At 50.4% G+C, this 18,282-nt stretch overlaps 1 protein-coding gene across 1 annotated transcript; it reads right to left on the minus strand.

The window, feature by feature from the left end:
• Positions 1 to 4,648: 4,648 nt before the first annotated feature.
• MED29 (mediator complex subunit 29) lies at positions 4,649 to 18,269 on the minus strand. The gene is made up of 4 exons (XM_048500079.1): positions 17,867 to 18,269; positions 7,215 to 7,273; positions 7,045 to 7,129; positions 4,649 to 6,065 (listed from the first exon to the last, which is right to left on the minus strand). The coding sequence occupies exons 1-4, from the start codon at positions 18,149 to 18,151 to the stop codon at positions 5,838 to 5,840; spliced, it is 657 nt and encodes a 218-aa protein (XP_048356036.1). The 5' UTR covers positions 18,152 to 18,269; the 3' UTR covers positions 4,649 to 5,837.
• Positions 18,270 to 18,282: the final 13 nt, after the last annotated feature.

The raw sequence follows: 18,282 nt of genomic DNA on the forward strand, positions 1-18,282 counted from the left end.
CCCCTGCCAGCATGGCTAACTGGCCATGCTGGCAGGGGCTGATGGGAATTGTAGTCCATGAAAATCTGGGGAGCCGCAGGTTGCAGACCCCTGGATTAGATGAATCCACCAAAGAGGTGTGTCAAAGGCCTTGAGGCAGGAGAGTTCCCGGGCCTCCACAGCCAGCCTGCCACCAGTGCAAGGCGAGGGTCTTACTTGACTGCCTGGGTGTGAAAAGAGAGCCGGCCTAGCCAGAACTTTGGCCTGGGGGCGGCACCAGCAATGCTGCTGTTGTTAGTGCACATAGTGCTCAGTTAAACATTCTCCAAAAAGCAGTGAGTGCTCGCATGCTGAGATTGCACCACCCACTATCGAGGAGACGTAAGCAGGGTGCCCCGGAAGCCTCGTCCTGGCTCTTGCTTTGTGGGGCCAGGAGTCAGTGGGACCCTGGCTGATTTCCTCCCGACACCTTGAGCAACAAGGAGCCCTTGAGCCAAAAGCCACGGTTCCCCCCTCCCCCCAGCCCCGGTGCTGACACAGCTGTCGGCCTGCGGTTTGGCAGGAGCCTGCTTTTTCCTGGGCTCCCAGGCCAAGGCCTTGGAAAGGTGGCGCACGGCAGCCAAAACAGGCCGGGAACAAGCCGTTCCGCCGCTGCAGCTTCCTCTGCCCCCACAGAAGTCTTGGGGGGGAGGGAGAGACATGTGTAGCCCCAGGAGGAAGAGAACTCGGCGGCTTTGCCAGGGAGTTCTTTGCATGGGGCCAGTTGCACAAGCCCTCGGTTGTGATGCAGCCGCAGGTCCAGGAGAAGACGGAACGTCCCCTTCTTCCCTTACCCGCCTGGAAAAATGATTGCAACAGCTCCCGCCGAGATCTCCCATGTGCATATGTGAAAGCTCGGGGCAGAGAACAGACCCGGATCATGGTCCCCCGGGCAACTCTGGGCCGCTGCAAGAAGCAAGACCAAAGAGGCTGGGTCCTCCCTTGGGGCAAGGCAGCCCCAGCCGCTTCTGTGGATCCAGACTGCAGCCAGAAGCCCTGCTGGGATTTTGCTCTGGACCCCTGAAGGCCTTGCCCAGCTCAGCTGCTCTCTGTGGTCCTTCCTTCGGGGGTGGGGAACAGAAGCATTGGCCAGGCAGGAGGCTGCAAACTTCTCAAAGGGAGACCCCAGTTCCAATCTTACTCTTTTTCTCAGGTCACCTGCAAACTGCCGGCCTGCTGCTTCCCTCCCTGCAGTGTCAGCATCTCAAGCACAAGTTTATACTTTTCCTTTTGTTGTGTTGGATTCTAGTCCAGGAGCACTTTAGTCACCAGGAATCTGTTTGACCGACACGGTCAGACCCTCTGACACTATCTCTTGCTCTTAGATAATGTTGTGGTGCACTTCGCCATTTTTTTGCACCTTACAGTTCATGCTCCTCCCCCTCCCCATGCAAGAAAGCTACAACCTGCTTCGCGGTCCCAAAGCATGAGGATTATAGATCTGCAGCAGGATCATAGAATCATAGAGTTGGAAGAGACCCCCAAGGGCGATCCAGTCCAACCCCCTGCCATGCAGGAACACACAATCAGAGCACTCCTGACAGGTGGCCACCCAGCCTCTGTTTAAAAACTTTTAAAGAAGGAGACTCTACCACACTCCGAGGGAATGCATTCCACTGTTGAACAGCCTTTACTGTCAGATTTTCCCTGATGTTTAGGTGGAATCTCTTTTCCTTCACCTTGAACCCACGACTCCTGGTCCTAGTCACTGGAGCTGCAGAAAACAAGCTTGCTCCCTCACCAACATGACATCCCTTCAAATATCTAAACATGGCTATCATGTCACCTCTTAACCTTCTCTTCGCCAAACTAAACATCCCCAGCTCCCTAAGTCTCTCCTTGTGGGGCATGAATTCCAGACCTTTTATCATTTTGGTTGCCCTCCTCTGAACTCGTTCCAATTTGTCAATATCCTCCTTGAATTTTGGTGCCCAGAACTGCACCCAATATTCCAGGTGAGGTCTGACCAATGCAGAACAGAGAGGTACAATTACATCCCCCGATCTAGACACTCTACTCAACAACAACCACAACCACTATACTCCTATTGATAAAGCTCAGGATCCATGGGAATGTCAGCTCAATGAATGGCAGCTGTGAAAAAGGCAAACTCTACGCTGGGGATAATTAGGAAAGGAATTGAGAATAAAACTGCAAAGATTGTCATGCCCTTATATAAAGCCGTGGTGCGACCACACTTGGGAGTACTGTGTTCGGCTCTTGTCGCCACATCTCAAAAAGGATATTGAAGAGATAGAAAAAGTGCAGAGAAGGGCAACGAGGATGATTGAGGGACTGGAGGGACCTTCCTTATGAGGAGAGGATGCAGCGTTTGGGACTCTTTAGTTTGGAGAGGATACGTCTGAGGGGGATATGATTGAAGTCTATAAAATTATGCATGGGGTAGAAAATGTTGACAGAGAGAAATTTTTCTCTCTTTCTCACAATACTAGAACCAGGGGGCATTCATTGAAAATGCTGGGGGGAAGAATTAGGACTAATAAAAGGAAACACTTCTTCACGCAACGTGTGATTGGTGTTTGGAATATGCTGCCACAGGAGGTGGTGATGGCCACTAACCTGGATAGCTTTCAAAAGGGCTTGGACAGATTTATGGAGGAGAATTCGATTTATGGCTACCAATCTTGATCCTCTTTGATCTGAGATTGCAAATGCCTTAGCAGACCAGGTGCTCGGGAGCAACAGCTGCAGAAGGCCATTGCTTTCACCTCCTGCACGTGAGCTCCCAAAGGCACCTGGTGGGCCACTGCGAGTAGCAGAGAGCTGGACTAGATGGATTCTGGTCTGATCCAGCTGGCTTGTTCTTATGTTCTTAGGATTGCACTGACTTTCTTGGCTGCCATATCACACTGCTGACTCACATTCAGTTTGTGATCTACCAAGACTCCCAGATCCCTTTCGCATGCAGTGTTCTCAAGCCAGGTGATAAATGATGATAACTGAACACCCTTAACTTAGATCTGCTCAAACATCCAGGGGCGTCCCTGCCCATTCCTGGGGCTCTTGGAATATCCTGCAAGGGGCAGCAGTCCTGTGCCTGACTTGGGGGAAAAGCTGCTCCCAGACTCCAGCTCTGCTCCCCCATCCCTGTCTTGCGAACGAGCGTGCGCGCACACGTACACACAAACTGCCTTCTACTGGATCAGACTCTTGGTCCTTCGAGGTCAGTATTGTCCGCTCAGGCCAGCAGCCACTCTCCAGGGGCTCAGGCAGAGGGAGGCCTTTTGCATCACCTACTGCCTGGTCCTTTGTCGTGGAAGACGAAGAAGAGGAGTTTGGATTTATGCTCCCTCTTTCTCTCCTGTAAGGAGACTCACAAACTCCATTCCCTTCCCCCCCCCCCCACACACAACAAACATCCTGTGAGGTAGATGGGGTTGAGAGAGCTCTGAAGAACTGTGACTATTATTATTTATATTATTATTATTTATTCTATTTCTTAACCGCTCTACCCCCGAAGGGACTACCCCAAGGTCGCCCAGCTGGCATGTGTTGGAGTGCACAAGTTAATCTGACTCACCAGATAAGCCTCCTCAGCTCAAGTGGCAGAGCAGGGAACCCGGTTCTCCAGATTAGAGTATACTTGCTCTTAACCACTATGCCATGCTGGGGACCTTCTCTATGCTAAGCGGATGTTCTGCCACTGAGCCACCACAGCTCTTACTCTGAAGCCCCCAGTCCCTGTCCATAGGAGCTGGGACGTTGCAGACCAGGATCTTGCCCTGGCACCCGGCTTCTCTTGAAGGTGCTGCAAGTGACCAGTGGATGTCAGAGGCTGTTTCCTGCACCAGAAGGTCCTGGCCAAATAAGCTCCCTCTGTGCTTCTCAGCCGTTGAGTGCTTCAACAGGTGAGGCAAAGGCCACCTTCAGGCAAAGGCCACCTTCAATTGGCCATGCTGGCAGGGGCTGATGGGAATTGCAGTCCCTGAACGTCTGGGGTGCCAGAGTTGGGACACCGATGAGCTAGCATAGATCTCCAATTTTCCTGCTCCCAGTACTCCCCCCTTCCACCTGTTCCCACAATAGGCAGCATAAGAAAGGGCAGTGTTAAGGCAGGATTGTTATGGGTTTCCAAACTGAAGGATAGCGACAGAACTCATTCCAGCCCCAAGAAGAGGGAGGGACGGGGATCCACATTTCGAGCCTAGCTACAAGCAGCAGTTGAAGCAAAGATGGCCCATGACCACACAGATAACAGCAAGTGCAGGTGTGACCTTGGTGCCAACCTGGGGGTGCCCATCCAAGCATTACAGTTCTTCTGAGCTCTCTCAGCCCCACCCACCTCACAGGGTGTTTGTTGTGAGGGGGGAAGGGAAAGGCGTTTGTAAAGCCTCTTTGAGTCTCCTATAGGAGAGAAAAGAGGGATATAAATCCAACTCTCCTCCCTCCTCCCACCACCACCACCACGGGACAATGCTTCTGAGATCTGATGAGATTGTGCTAGCTGAGGCCACCCAGGTCAGGACCATGGGAGGGCTAGTCAACCAACAACTCCACAACAGCTTTCTGTAACCTCCATGGTGGCAAGAATCAGAAATAGCAGGCTGGTCTCGCGGGGCCTTTCTTCAGTTCCGATGCTACAGAGTCATGGAAGGTGAGAAACAGGAGGTGCTTTTAAAAAATTTATTTGGAAGAAGGGGAGTGGAATGCAAAACAAAACACCTTCTTTCCCACCCCCTGGTAAACATACAGGAGCCGCACATCGCTTTGGGGACCCAAGAATCCAGCAGGAGAACCCAGGTCCTTTTGGCTTCTAAAAGTAAAAGGCAGAAAAACACAGCCAGTTGCTAGGAAGACGCCCCGGACCACAGAGTGACGAGGGAACCGCAGCAGCTGTGCCAGAGCATTTGTGCCGCGACACACTTCCTTCTGAGCGCTCTCTGCAGGGTCAGAAAACCAACTCGGCGGTTAGCACAAAAACAGGTAGTGAAACCAACTTGAAAGGTGGAACACGTCCACACCCAAAGCACTGCCTTGCACGGGAAATGAAGATGCTACTGTGCTATGCGAACTCCCCCCCCCCCCCCCAGTCAGATTCCTATTATGTAGCTTGACACAACCCCCCAATTTGAGCCTTTTAAACGACTGCTTCCATTTGGGTTCCTGCTCTGAGCTCAAAAAATGTCCTGCGATCTCTGAGCCAGAGAGAAAACTCTGTTGGCAGCAAGGAGGGAGGCTGGTCCAGATTTTACCAGCTTTGGGAAGATTTCTGCTTCATGCCTCCCAGTGGTCCAAAAGAAAGATCCAACGCCAGAACATCGGCAAACAGCGCCAGAATTCCCTTGAACAGAGATGCCTTTGATAATCAACATACATAGTACATTGGGCTCCCTCCCCCACTCTAGAAACAAAGGCAGGAAACAAAGACCACGCGGGTCCACAGAGATTCCTGCCCTGTTGCCAGAGCAGACATTTTTGAACCAGGCCGGTTTCTGGCCCCTTTTGCTTCAATGGGGGAGATCACAGACTGTGAACAGAGGGCAGCCAGAGTTTTGCTTTTGTGTGAGTGAGTGGGACAAAACGAGCCAGCCGGCCGTGGGCAACAAGAATCATCTGCAGTTCATACAATTATCCCAGAGCCAGATGCACACGAGTCCCTTTGAGATCCTGAAAGCCAGAGGTGGAAACAAGGCCAGGCAAGACGGCAGCAGCCAGACTAGGAGAAGGGAAAGAACAGACTAGTCCACGTGAATGGAGGCAAAAGGGCCCCCTTCTAGCCACCTGAGGAAGCAGCCTGTGGCCTAGCAGTCCAGAACTCCGACGACAGCCAACCTGGAACCCTCTCAGTAGGCTGTGGGCTACAAGACCCCCTGGGATGGCACCTTGCCGGTGATCTTGTTAGAGCACTCCAGGAGGGCGTTGTGTATGTCCTTGGCGCAGGAGATCTGGGACTTGATCATGCTGAGGTACTGGGTGTAGGGCAGGCTCTCCGCCTGGACGGCATCTGGCTTGGTGGCTGTCGGAACGAGCGTTGGGGAGTGCTTGGCGCTGTCGAAGCTCTGCGAGAGGCACTCGTAGGCCAGGCGCTGGAGGGGGGGGGGAGAAGGAGCGGAGGGTGAGAATGTGGCCTGGGAGGGGCTGCTGGGTCACCCTGTCTCATCCAAAGGGCACCAGCCAGGTGTTGAGCGGGTGCCTCTGGCGTGAGGTCTCCACCTTTTTTTTGAGCTTGTGGAGACCTCTGGAATTCTGACACAGGAGGAGGAAGAAGATAAGAAGAAGAGTAGTAGTAGTTTGGGTTAGCCCCCCCTTTCCCTCCTGTAAGGAGACCCAAGGGGCTGACAATCTCCTCCCCCCCCCACAACAAACACCCTGTGGGGTGGGTGGGTGGGGCTGAGAGAGCTCCAAAGAGCTGTGACTAGCCCAAGGTCACCCAGCTGGCATGTGCTGGAGTGCACAAACTAATCTAGTTCCCCAGATAAGCCTCCACAGCTCAAGTGGCAAAGCAGGGAATCAAACCTGTTTCTCCAGATTAGAGTGCACCTGCTCAAAACCACTACGCCACTGCTCTTAACCACTATGCCACAACACGGCTGCCACAGCTTATCTTCAGCCACATAGTGGGGGCAGACTCTGCCAGAGCAATATTTTAAAATCTGCACAGCCAATCAAATCTTCAGTGCGCATTCGGAAGCTTTGCTGGGCAGAAGCCCCACCTGATTTCTGAAAATACCTGGTAGGCGCCAGGAAAGGTGTTGGTTGGTGTCCTGGTGCCCATGGGCACCATGTTGGGCCCCATGCTCTAGCAGGAGACATTCAGAGGTAGACTGCACCTCTCTGAGGAGGGTCCATACAATCCGCATGGCTTTGGTAGGCCCTTCTTCTCTGAGCTGGACAGATCCTTTTCTTAAAGAGCTACCTTGGCAAGCAAGCAGCACTGTTTCCCGGGGCAGAAAATTCAATCCATGCGTTACATGCCTTGCAGAAAAGAAAGTCTTGCTTGTGGCGCACCTCAACACCCTCCCTTGCTAGTGGGGAAGAGCATCATTCTCCCCCCAGGATGCTTACCAGGCACAGCTCCAGCTGGTCACACAAGGCGTAGAACTCCTCAAGAGTCTTGTCTACCCTCTGCACTGGCCCATCGGTGCTTTTCCTGCAAAGAGAGGATGGTTTTATCTTGGGACGGCACACTTGGACACCCAGAGGGAGGGAGGGCGACACCCCAGGCAGGAACTCACTGTCCGTTGTCGATGTTTGTGTTCTGAACGAAGTTCTGCGCAGCCACTTTCATCAGGTTCTGGAAATGGGGGGTGGGGAGGGGGGGAAGAGAGAGAATCTGTTTACGAAAGGGGAAGCCACCGTGCGGCCAGGGAGGGGTGCCGGGGAGCCCACCTTAAGGGGGATACTTAACTGCTCTTGACAACCAGATGCTACACTGAACACTTCTTAATCAATGTGCTGCAGCTACACACAACGGAATTCTTCACGGGGGTGTCCCTGGCACAGAATGGTTCCCAAACTTCCTTGGATCAGTGACTGGGGACTGTGTCCTATACTGCTGTGACCAGCTTCTTAAGAACGTAAGAACTAGCCTGCTGGATCAGACCAGTCCATCTAGTTCAGCACTCTGCTACTCGCAGTGGCCCACCAGGTGCCTTTGGGAGCTCACATGCAGGAGGTGAAGGCAATGGCCTTCTGCTGCTGCTGCTCCTGAGAACCTCCTTCTAAGTGGGATCCTATTTATATCATTTCTGCACTGCCTAAAATGTCATGTGAATACTTATGCTATGCTTCAGTTCTTCCTGGTGCACTGGTTACTGAATGTCCCATTTTGTTGACTGTTTGGACTTACTACATGTATTCTTTTTGCCTTGAATCCCTATGAGAATGGTGAACTGTAAGTAACCAGCATGGTGTAGTGGTTAAGAGCAGGTGCACTCTACTCTGGAGAACCCGGTTTGATTCCCTGCTCTGCCACTTGAGCTGTGGAGGCTTATCTGGTGCAACACATGCCAGCTGGGTGACCTTGGGCTAGTCACAGCTCTTTGGAGCTCTCAGCCCCACCCACCTCACAGGGTGTTTGTTGTGAGGAGGGAAGGGAAATTGTAAGCCCCTTTGAGTCTTCTTACAGGACAGAAAGGGGGAATGTAAATCCAACTCTTCTTCTAAATGAAACACCTGTTTTAGCTTCAGTTACGTTTTCAAGGGGGTCAGCTGAAATCCCAGAGACCAGCTGGCTCTGAGGCTTAGTGGGAGCAGGAGGCTGGGCAGGAAAAAAAACAATCTTGCAGCTTGGCCCTCAGTCTGCAACCTGACACAATAAAGCAGCCAGCTAGCACAGATGGCTCTGGAGGAGGAGTCCAGAGCCATACAATCCACAGAAGCAGTAGCCCACGGGGCTCTTTCCCACAGTAGCTTCTGGATGGGTGAGGCCTTCCACAGGTCAACCTGGGCAACTCAGGGAGCTGCATATGGACTCCAGCAGATTGCAGGATGTTGCCCAGAGACCAAAGATGGTACTCTTAGAAGCAGCAATGCCACGTATCACAGAAGACAGGCTCCAGCAGAAGACAGCCCCGTGGGCCCTGGGCCTGCTTTGAGGAGGCCTGGGATTCCTCCTTACAACGAAGACTGTTACCAATATGGAATAAGAAATGCTTGACACTCAAGCTGGGCCCAGAAAAGGAAGAGGCACTAGAGATCGCATGGCAAGGTTACATTGGTGACTGGAGCAGAAGAGAGAATTTCTGAAGAAAACCAGCTTCTGTTTCTTATATTGCAGCAAATCCTCTTTTGACCGTGTGGATCGTGATCAGCTATGACTGGTTTTAAGGGAAATGGGTGTAACACAGATGCTGTGGATCTGACTGTTGTGATGCACAACCTGTATTCAGGAAAAGAGTGTACTGTCAGAACAGAACAAGAAGGAACAGAATGGTTTACAATTGGCAAAGGTGTCAGGTAAAGGTGATACAACTGGCAAGGGAGTCGATTTCCCTGTCTCTTCAACCTGCTTGCTGAACATCTTCTAAAGAAAGCTGGATTAGATCTAGATGAAGGTAGAGTGAAAAGAGGGAGGGGGGAGGAAGGTTAACAATGTGAGATGCACAGATGACACCACGTCACTGGCGGAAAACAGCAACGACTTGAAACGGCTGCTGTTGAAAGCCAAAGGAGAAAGTGACAAAGCAGGACGAGGCTGGTCATCAAGAAGGCAACAAGTCAAGACTACGAGAGAATTACTTTTAAGGTGGACAATGAGTAAACTGACATCGTTCAAAACTTTCCATTTCCTGGGTCCTCCATCAACCAAAAGGGAAACTGCAGCCAAGGAATCAGAAGAAGAGGAGTTTGAATTTATATCCTGCTCTTTCTCTCCTGTAAGGCTACTCAAAGGGGCTTACAAGCTCCTTTCCCTCCCTCCCCCCCCCACACAACAAAACCCTGTGAGGTGGGTGGGGTTGAGAGAGTTCAGAGAGAACTGTGACTACTAGCCCAAGGTCACCCAGCAGGAATGTGGGAGTGTGGAAACACATCTGGTTCACTAGATAAGTCTCTGCCACTCAGGTGGAGGAGTGGGGAATCAAACCCAGTTCTCCAGATTAGAGTGTGCCTGCTCTTAACCACTACACCACCGCTGCTCTCAGAATCAGAAGGAGATGGAGACTGGGATAGGTAACCCTGAAGGAGCTAGAAAAGATTCTTAAGCGTAGGGATGGTCACCAAGTACTCCCTATTACAGGTATGGATGTAAAAGCTGTACAATGAAAAAAGCTGACAGGAACCAAGTACCGTATATACTCACGTGTAAGTCCAGTTTTTCAGCCCTTTTTTAAGGCTGAAAAAGCCTCCCTCGACTTATATGCGGGTCATACTCTGGGAAATACAGTAATCCTATTCCAGTGATGGCGAACCTTTTCGAGACCAAGTGCCCAAATTGCAACCCAAAACCCACTTATTTATCGCAAAGTGCCAACATGGCAATTTAACCTGAATACTGAGGTTTTAGTTTAGTAGAAACAGTTGGCTCTGAGGCGCATGTTACTCAGGAGTAAGCTTGGTGAAACAACCATGCAACGCTTCGAATGGGTGAATCACGACCCTAGAAGGGTTTACTCAGAAGCAAGCCCCATTGCCAGCGACTGAGCTTACTCCCAGGTAATCATTGCCAGCGACTGAGCTTACTCCCAGGATCATGCCCAGGCCAGCGTAGGGGTGTGTGTGTGGGGTGTGTGTGGGTGATTTTCCATCCCCTCCACATGATGAACTCTGTGCACGCGTGCCCACAGAAAGGGCTCTGAGTGCCACCTCTGGCACCTGTGCCATAGGTTCGCCACCACTGTCCTATTCCATTGTTCTCTACGACTTAAGCTCTGTTTGTGTAATCCAGGGTCCATTAGGGGGAGCTAAAGAGCTCAGATTTTCCATATAAGGAAGACGGCTCCATTTCCTCTAAGGAAGAATAGGCTTCATAACTGCTAACAGGCCTCAACTTCACAGAGTTCAGTTGTTATGAACTGTATTTACATATTTCAGGCTTTGTATTAATTGTTCGTATTAATGTTGAGAAGGGGATATTGTGTTTATATTGACTGACTATTAGTTTGTATTTCAGTTTTGGACACAGCTGGAGAGAACCACGGGACTGAGACCCTGCTGGTCTGTTTTGCTCAGCAGGCCAGAACTATGATTGTTTCCGTATTGGTTTGCCATATTTCATTGTTATACTGCACACTACTGTTTATGAAACAGAAAACAGATTTATAGTTTCTTTTGTTGTAAGTCTGGTGAGTGTTAAGGGTCACAAGGTGGGATCACACGGTCAAAGACCTGAACTCCTTTAACGCGTCTGATAATATCCCTCTTAAAATCTGAGTTGGGTTACATTTGGACATACGGATGAGGAGGAGGAGGAATCCAGTATTGAAGGATTTTAACTCTTGGGTTTTAGCCTGGTTGCTGATTGAGCGAAGGTTTTTGTACTTTTAAAGTTACTGTTGATACCTCTTTTCCACTTACAGAGCTAGTTTACTGTTTTTCTTTGAAATAAATATTCAAAACCATTTAACCTACTGATGCCTCCATTAATGAAATTTTATTGGTATCTATTTTTGAAATTTACCAGAAGCTGCTGCATTTCCCACCCTCGACTTATGCACTAGTCAATAAGTTTTCCCAGTTTTTTGTGGTAGAATTAGGTGCCTCGACTTATATGTGGGTTGACTTATATGTGAGTATATATGGGTAGATTCCTTTGAAATGTGGAACTGGGAAAGAGAGCGTGACTTATATCCTTTAATCCCCCCGTTTCGCCCCACACCAAATGTCCATTACAGTTTCTACTACAAAGCTACAAAGGACCTGGGAACCTTTCACACCTCTTTGAAGATGGGCTGGCGCCAGGAGATTGCTAGCAGGAGATTGCTAGGAAGGGAAGAGGGAAACAGGAAAACAACTGCAAATAACACAGAGCAAGACATCAAGATACTGACAGGCATTGTGGTACAAGATACTGACATTGTGGACCTCTGAAAAACAAATAAGGGGAGTCTAGATCAAACCAAGCCTGAACCGTTCCTAGAAGCTGAAATGAATAAACTGAGGCTGTGGTACTTTGGTCACATAATAAGAGTCACTAGAAAAGACAACAGTGCTAAGAAAAATCAAAGGCAGTGGGAAAAGAGGAAGACCCAACGTGAGATGGATTGGCTTGATAAAGGAGGCCATGGCCCTCAGTTGGCAAGACCGGAGCAAGGTGTTAATCAGAGGACATTTTGGAGAACAGGGATTCACAGGATCGCCATGACTCAAAAATGACTTAACAGCACTTTACAAAGGATTCCTTCTGGCCCAGAAATACAACCATCAAAAATGTGTGTGTGTGTGTGGGGGGGGGGGGGGGAGAGATTGCTCATGAACATGTCTAAAAGGCTAGTAAGGATCAAATACACAACTTCGACCCTCAACCATTCCACACAGTTTCCCTATAACTCAACTGAAGGACTGCAGTAGAAAAACATGAAGGGCACTGCCATCAACCATAAAGGCAGAGAAGAATGAGAATATTCAGAAATTCAACATCCCAGGACAGCCCAGGACCGAGGGCCGAAGCAGCGGTAAACTCTGGTTCGACATGTTAAGCTTCGCTACTGGGCACCTGGCTTGGAAAGAAATGTTGGCAGCTGCCCCAGCCATGGCTGACTTGAGGCAAATGTGACTTGGGGACACGAGCCAGAGATGTGCAAATCTGCTTCCAGACGTGGCTTCGTTGCTTCTGTGTCAGGGTTTTCTGTACAGAAAAGATGGCAGAGACTCAAGTCTGCCTGGAAAGCTGTGTTCTTTGTTCCCAAGGCAACGTGGGCTGCGGTTGGTCCTCACAAACCGGAGTTTGTTTATGGCAAGCTCAAACTGGGCTGATTCTGAAGCGAGCAGCTCTTTCCCTAGCAGCTAGACGCCGGCAGCCAAGCAAATCAGGACAGGTGTCTTTTCTAAAACACCACAAAAACACGGGAAGGAAATAAACCCTCATGTGTGAAAGGGTTAAAGGGTATGCAAAATTGATCCAAACCTTCAGAATGAGGGTCCTTTCAGCTACTGCTTGACTATGGTTACTCAACTGCATGAGTCATTCTGTATGTGCTCAGAAGCACTACAGAAGAGCTGGATTTTTTTTGTCCCAAAGCAAGCATCAAGGCATCAAAACAGAAGGGCTAAAAAAGTCTGGTTTCTGTTTCACTCATTCTGGGGCTCAGAGGGAGCATTCCAGACCAGACTGGCAGCCTAATACGGTCATTTCCCACTTCCCAGAGAGGCAAAATCTCAAGGCCAGTGAAATATTCTGAAGTCACACCAATGAATAAAGAGCTGCTAGAAGGGAGGTGGAAACTGAAAAGCTCGTCTTGATTTCCAAGATGCCGGGAGGTCAAGAAAAGCAAGGCAAAGCCAGCATTTTCAAACAAAACTGCTCCTGGAAAACCAAAGCCTGCCAGTTCCTGGCAATGAGGAAGCAAATGCGGTGGGCAGAGAACCAAGTCCCGCACATTCCATTTCATTTTCGATAGGAGATGTTGACCCTTGGCTAGGAGGTGTCCCCCCCTCCCCCCAATTCATTTACCAGAAGCCCAGCTCCCAAGGGAGAAGCGTCAACTCCACACCCAGTCCTGGGATTTTTGTTGGTTTTCTTCTTTGCTCAGCCCCACCGCAAAAACAAATAAATAAAATTGTGCTTCAGCATTCAGTATACTTAGTCAAAAGACTGATGCTTCATTCCTTTGGAAAGAGTCAATCGCTTCCGGTTGGTTTTTTGTACTGTTAAAAATAAAACATCTGGAATTTGGAATCGGCTTGAAAAAAAAAAGCACATGCTTGCGAAAGAGCAGGAAAAGGGAAAAAAAGAAAGAGATGTAGTGAAAAAAAAGAGTGTGGCTTGTCAGAGACGGCCTCCCAGCCAAATATTTGGAGAGTTTGTGAAGCCCAAGGGATAGATATACAGCATCTCCAGGGTAACTCAATACACATAAAGGCTTCCAACTCTGGATGAGGAAATGCCTGCAGATTTGGAGGTGTTGCCTGGGGAGGTGGGTTTTGGGGAGGGTCCTCTTCAGTGTGTGATGCCACAGAGTTCACCCTCCAAAGCATCCATTTTCTCCAGGGGAAACAAACTCTTACGTCTACAGTCGGGTCTTTACTGAGGCTTAACAGCCCCACCGGCCACTCACCAAAAGAACGTAAGAAACCGAAATAACAGCAAAACTCAACTTAGCCATGTCAGACGTGCAGCTGTTGCAACAGCCCCAGGAAAAAATAGGTTTGTGAACGTCTGAGGCAGCTGAGCCTTTTAGCAGCCATTTTGACAGAAATCTCTCCCTGGCTGTGGTATGTTTAGGGCAATAAAAAAAACACGTGTAAAAATGAATCCACCTCCAGTCAGGAACATTTGCAAAGACACCGTTCCGGAGCATCTGAAGGAAACGGCCTTTTGACCAAGCTGTAGGCACTGCATTGCAACATGCTGTGTAGTCCAGAGATCCCTGTAATTCCAGGGGACTGCCAGGCTCTGCCTGGAAGCGGGCAACACTAAACTGGCGCCACTCAAAGCCCCTTTGGAGGCAGTTCACACACACACACACCCCGCCTTCATCACACTCTCCTGGGCCCAGACAAATCCCACCCCACCCCCACCCTGCACACATCCTGGATTGTGCTGTAAATCTCTGGGAGCTCCCAAGGAGGAATGGTCTGTCTCCTGCCACAACAATGAGCCTTAAAGACTGATGCAAATTTGTTAACACTTTTGTGGTTTCCAGATCTCCATGGTACAGACATTTTCATGGTTCCCTGACTCTACTATTGAATCTTTTTCAAACCTTCTACATAAATGAAAAGGCTCTTTTAGGAATATACTGCAACAGCACATACCAGAGAAAACCCCCCACAAATAGCAAAACTCAGCAAACACAAACAAAAAAGCCCAAAATGCAATTAAATTAATAAATTGAACTTGAAAAGCCAATGATATGAGAGAGGGGCACCTTCTTCTCTATAGATGGAAAAACCCCAACCCGACTAGCCTTTTTACAGGAGACCGCAGATGGACTCTGCCCCGATTATCCTCCATCACTGCAAGAGTTATAAACCACTAGGAACACACTCCCAAATCACAATCTGTTTTGTTAGGACCACTCAAAATGGTACAAAACACTGTGCAAACTAGTGCCTTCTCTAACATTTTTCATCAGGTGGGATCTGATTTAAATCACTAGTCAAGGAGACTTGTGGTTTTCTACATAAAGCAACCAGTAATAATGGATTTATACATTATTTATTAGATTTATATCCCACCATTCTCAGCCAAGGCTGGGCTCAAGGTGGTGTACAAACTTAATTACCGAATAAACTCGTGTATAAGCCGAGGCACCTAATTTTACTACCAAAACCTGGGAAAATGTATTGACTCCCGTATGGTGGGAAACCGGGAGGCAGAGGGAGCTACTTATTTGGGCAGTGACTCCCCCTGATGTCATTGCCCAAATAAGGAGCTCCCTCTACCTCCCAGCAGGCTGGGCTTCCTCAAACCCAGCCCTGAGGTGGAGGGAGCTCCTTATTTGGGCAATGACATCAGGGGGAGTCACTGCCCAAATAAGGAGCTCCCTCTGCCTCCCCGGGTTTGAGGAAGCCCAGGCAGGGTTCCCCTTCACCCTCCCAGGAGGGCAGCAACAAGCGGCCTGAAGAGCCGGCTGGTAAGCAGTGACTCGTGTATAAGCCAAGGGGACATTTTTCAGCCTTAAAACAGGGCTGAAAAACTTGGCTTATACACAAGTATATATGGTAAAACATGTCATTCCATAAAATCACACATAAACTCAATTCATCCACCTAACAAAATTTCAGGTGGCAAAGCAACAACTTAGACCTATGATGACCACCCAATTTGTTTTGACCCAGGCCTCATTGTCTGAACATGAGGCAGAATTTGTCAACAGAAGAGGGCGCCAGATAACAGAGGGTTGGTGGTTAGATGTTGGAAGGCCAGTAGGCGCAATCAGAATAAATGCATGACCTCAACCAAAGGCCCAGTGGAACACACCTGCCGGGCAGGCCCTGTGAAACTGTCTGATTTTCCGCAGGGCCCTGGAGTCTGCTGACAAAGAGTTCCACCAGGCTGGTTGCAGTCAAACATAGAAGAAGAGTTGGATTTATATTCCCTCTTTCTCTCCTATAAGGAGACTCAAAGGGGCTTGTAATCTCCTTTCCCTCCAGCTTCCCACAACAAATACACTGTGAGGTGGGTGGGGCTGAGAGAGCTCCAAAGAGCTGTGACTAGCCCAAGGTCACCCAGCTGGCATGTGTTGCAGTATCTAGTTCCCCAGATAAGCTTCCACAGCTCAAGTGGCAGAGCGGGGAATAAAACCTGGTTCTCCAGATTAGAGTGCACCTGCTCTTAACCACTACACCATGCTGGCTCTCAACGGAGACCATGTACATCATTGGGGCCAGTTTTCACCAGTAAATTTTCGTCAGAGGATCAAAGTGTCCTCAGTGGGCAATAAGTGTTGATGCGGTTTCACAGATATGAGGGTCCCAGTCTACTGAGTAAAGGGGCTTAAAGGTTAAAACCAAAATCTTGAACCTGATTCAGAATTCCACTGGCAACCGCGTAGCTGTTGTGGCACAGGCATGACACGCTCTCTGTGAAGAGCCTGGCTGCTGCATCCTGGACCAGTGCCAGTTTCCAAGTCAGTCTTAAGGACAGGCCCACATAGAGTGAGTTACAGTAGTCAAACCTGGAGGTGACCGTCACTTAGATCACTGTGGCTGTGTCAGAGGACAATAAGTAAGGGGCTAACTGCCTAGCCCCGTGGTGGTGAACCTTTGGCACTCCAGATGTTATGGACTACAATTCCCATCAGGCCCAGTCCAATGGGCCATGCTGGCAGGGGCAGATGGGAATTGTAGTCCATAACATCTGGAGTGCCAAAGGTTCGCCACCACTGACCTAGCCTGTTGAAGATTGTAAAAGGCGATCCTCGCTATATTGGTGACATGGGCCCCCACAGAAAGGCAGGACTTTAAGGTCACACCCAGGCTTTTAGCTGCTGCGGCTGGATGTAGTGTTGCATCGCCAAATCTCAACAGTTGGGAACTTTCCACTAAACTCCCCCCCACCCCACCCCGGCCCAGCCATAGGACCTCATAATTTGGAGATAGATACCAGCTTCATTTAAGAACGCTGCCAGATAGATGCCAGCTTCATTTAATACACTGTATTTCTTTTTGCCATCTGATTTATGGTGACCCCTAAACGAATGTTCTGGAAGGTCTGTCTGCCTCTGTGTAGTGACCCTGGACTTCCTTGGTGGTCTCCCTGGCAAGTACTGGCCAACCCTGCTCAGCTGCTAATGAAAGGAGGCCAGCTTTGGCATATGTATTTTTACACATTGCGGGGGGTACTGTGGGGCTAGCAGCAGCACTTGAGGAATACCAACCTCCAGGTGGGACCTAGGGATTCTTGGAATTACAGGGCATTTCCAGAATACAGAGATCGCTTTCCCCGAAGAAAATGGGTGCTTTGGAGGGGGGACTCTGGGGCATTGCACCCCACTGAGGTCCCTGTCCTTTCCAGGCTCCCCACCATTCTAGTAGAATCCCAGCCCAGGATACTAGGAACCACACCCCATCAGCCTGGGTCAGCATGGCCAATTGGCCATGCTGGTAGGGGCTGATGGGAATTGTAGTTCCTGAACATCTGGAGAGCCGCAGGTTCTCACTCCCTGACGACACAGGCCACTTACTGGAATAGACCCTGTTCCAGACTACTAGGATTGATTCTTCCCATCACCCCTGCCGGTAGGATGATGGGAACTGTAGTCCATAACAGTACGGGAGGGCCGCTGAAGCTTGATTACCTATGTTTTAGATTGCAGAAACCGCGCTCTCCAGATGTTTCCAGGGGAATCCACCTCCCATCAGCCCCTACCAGCATGGCCAATTGGCTATGCTGACAGAGGCTGATGGGAATTGTAGTTCCTGAACATCTGGAGAGCCGCAGGTTGACACCTACCCCTGCTCTAGATGGACTACAGTTCCCATCAGCCTCCCGGGGGTGTCCCACCCTGGCCCTCCAGATGTTCATGGACCGGGGCTGATGGGAATTGTCGTCAATAAACATCTGGAAAGGCAGAGTGGGACACCCTTGCTCTTTGGTGTACCACAGATCCCGGACGAAAGAGACTCTCCTCCATAAAATGGCCTCCAAATCTCCAGGAAGCCCTGCATGTTGCCCTCACCCGGTGCCCCTTCTCTCCCCCTGCCCCTGCAACCTCCTACCCACCACCACACTGTCCCCCCCAGGGCCATCGGGGCTCCGTCTCCCTGGCAACCAGGCCCACACCTGCAAGCTCTCCTTCAGCTGCGGCAGCAACAGGCGGAACCGCTGGACCGGGTCGAAGTCCTGCGCCTGCGCAGCCACCTGGAGGCCGGACGGCGCCTGCAGGGAAGCCGCATTGGCGGCGGCCTGGGCCTGCGGGGGCTGCTGCTGTTGCTGCTGCCCGGGAGGGGCGCCGGTGGGAGGCGGCCCCTGAGCCGGAGCCTGGGCCAGCGGCGGCGGCTGCTGCTGCTGCTGAGGCGGCGCCGCCATGCTGCTCGCTCCCCGCTCGGGGACTACCACTCCCGGCATGCAACGCGGCCCATCGGGACTGCGGCTCCCAGCACGCAATGCGCAGAAGGCTCCGACCTTTCCCAGCCTGCCTCGGAGGCCTGAACTGCACGCGGGAGGTTGTCAGCGCCCCACCCTCCCGAGGCTCCGCC

The sequence above is a fragment of the Sphaerodactylus townsendi genome, linkage group LG06 (genome assembly GCF_021028975.2).
Source record: "Sphaerodactylus townsendi isolate TG3544 linkage group LG06, MPM_Stown_v2.3, whole genome shotgun sequence".
In the NCBI taxonomy this organism is placed as follows: domain Eukaryota; kingdom Metazoa; phylum Chordata; class Lepidosauria; order Squamata; family Sphaerodactylidae; genus Sphaerodactylus; species Sphaerodactylus townsendi.

Bases quoted from the DNA above. Each gene is read 5' to 3' on its own strand.
- MED29 (XM_048500079.1), bottom strand. From the start codon at position 18,151: ATGCCGGGAGTGGTAGTCCCCGAGCGGGGAGCGAGCAGCATGGCGGCG. The intron at 7,274-17,866 runs GTGTGGGCCTGG...CCCCATTTCCAG, and splicing joins AGCTGAAGGAGAGCTTGCAG to AACCTGATGAAAGTGGCTGC. The intron at 7,130-7,214 runs GTGAGTTCCTGC...CTCTCTTTGCAG, and splicing joins ACAAACATCGACAACGGACA to GAAAAGCACCGATGGGCCAG.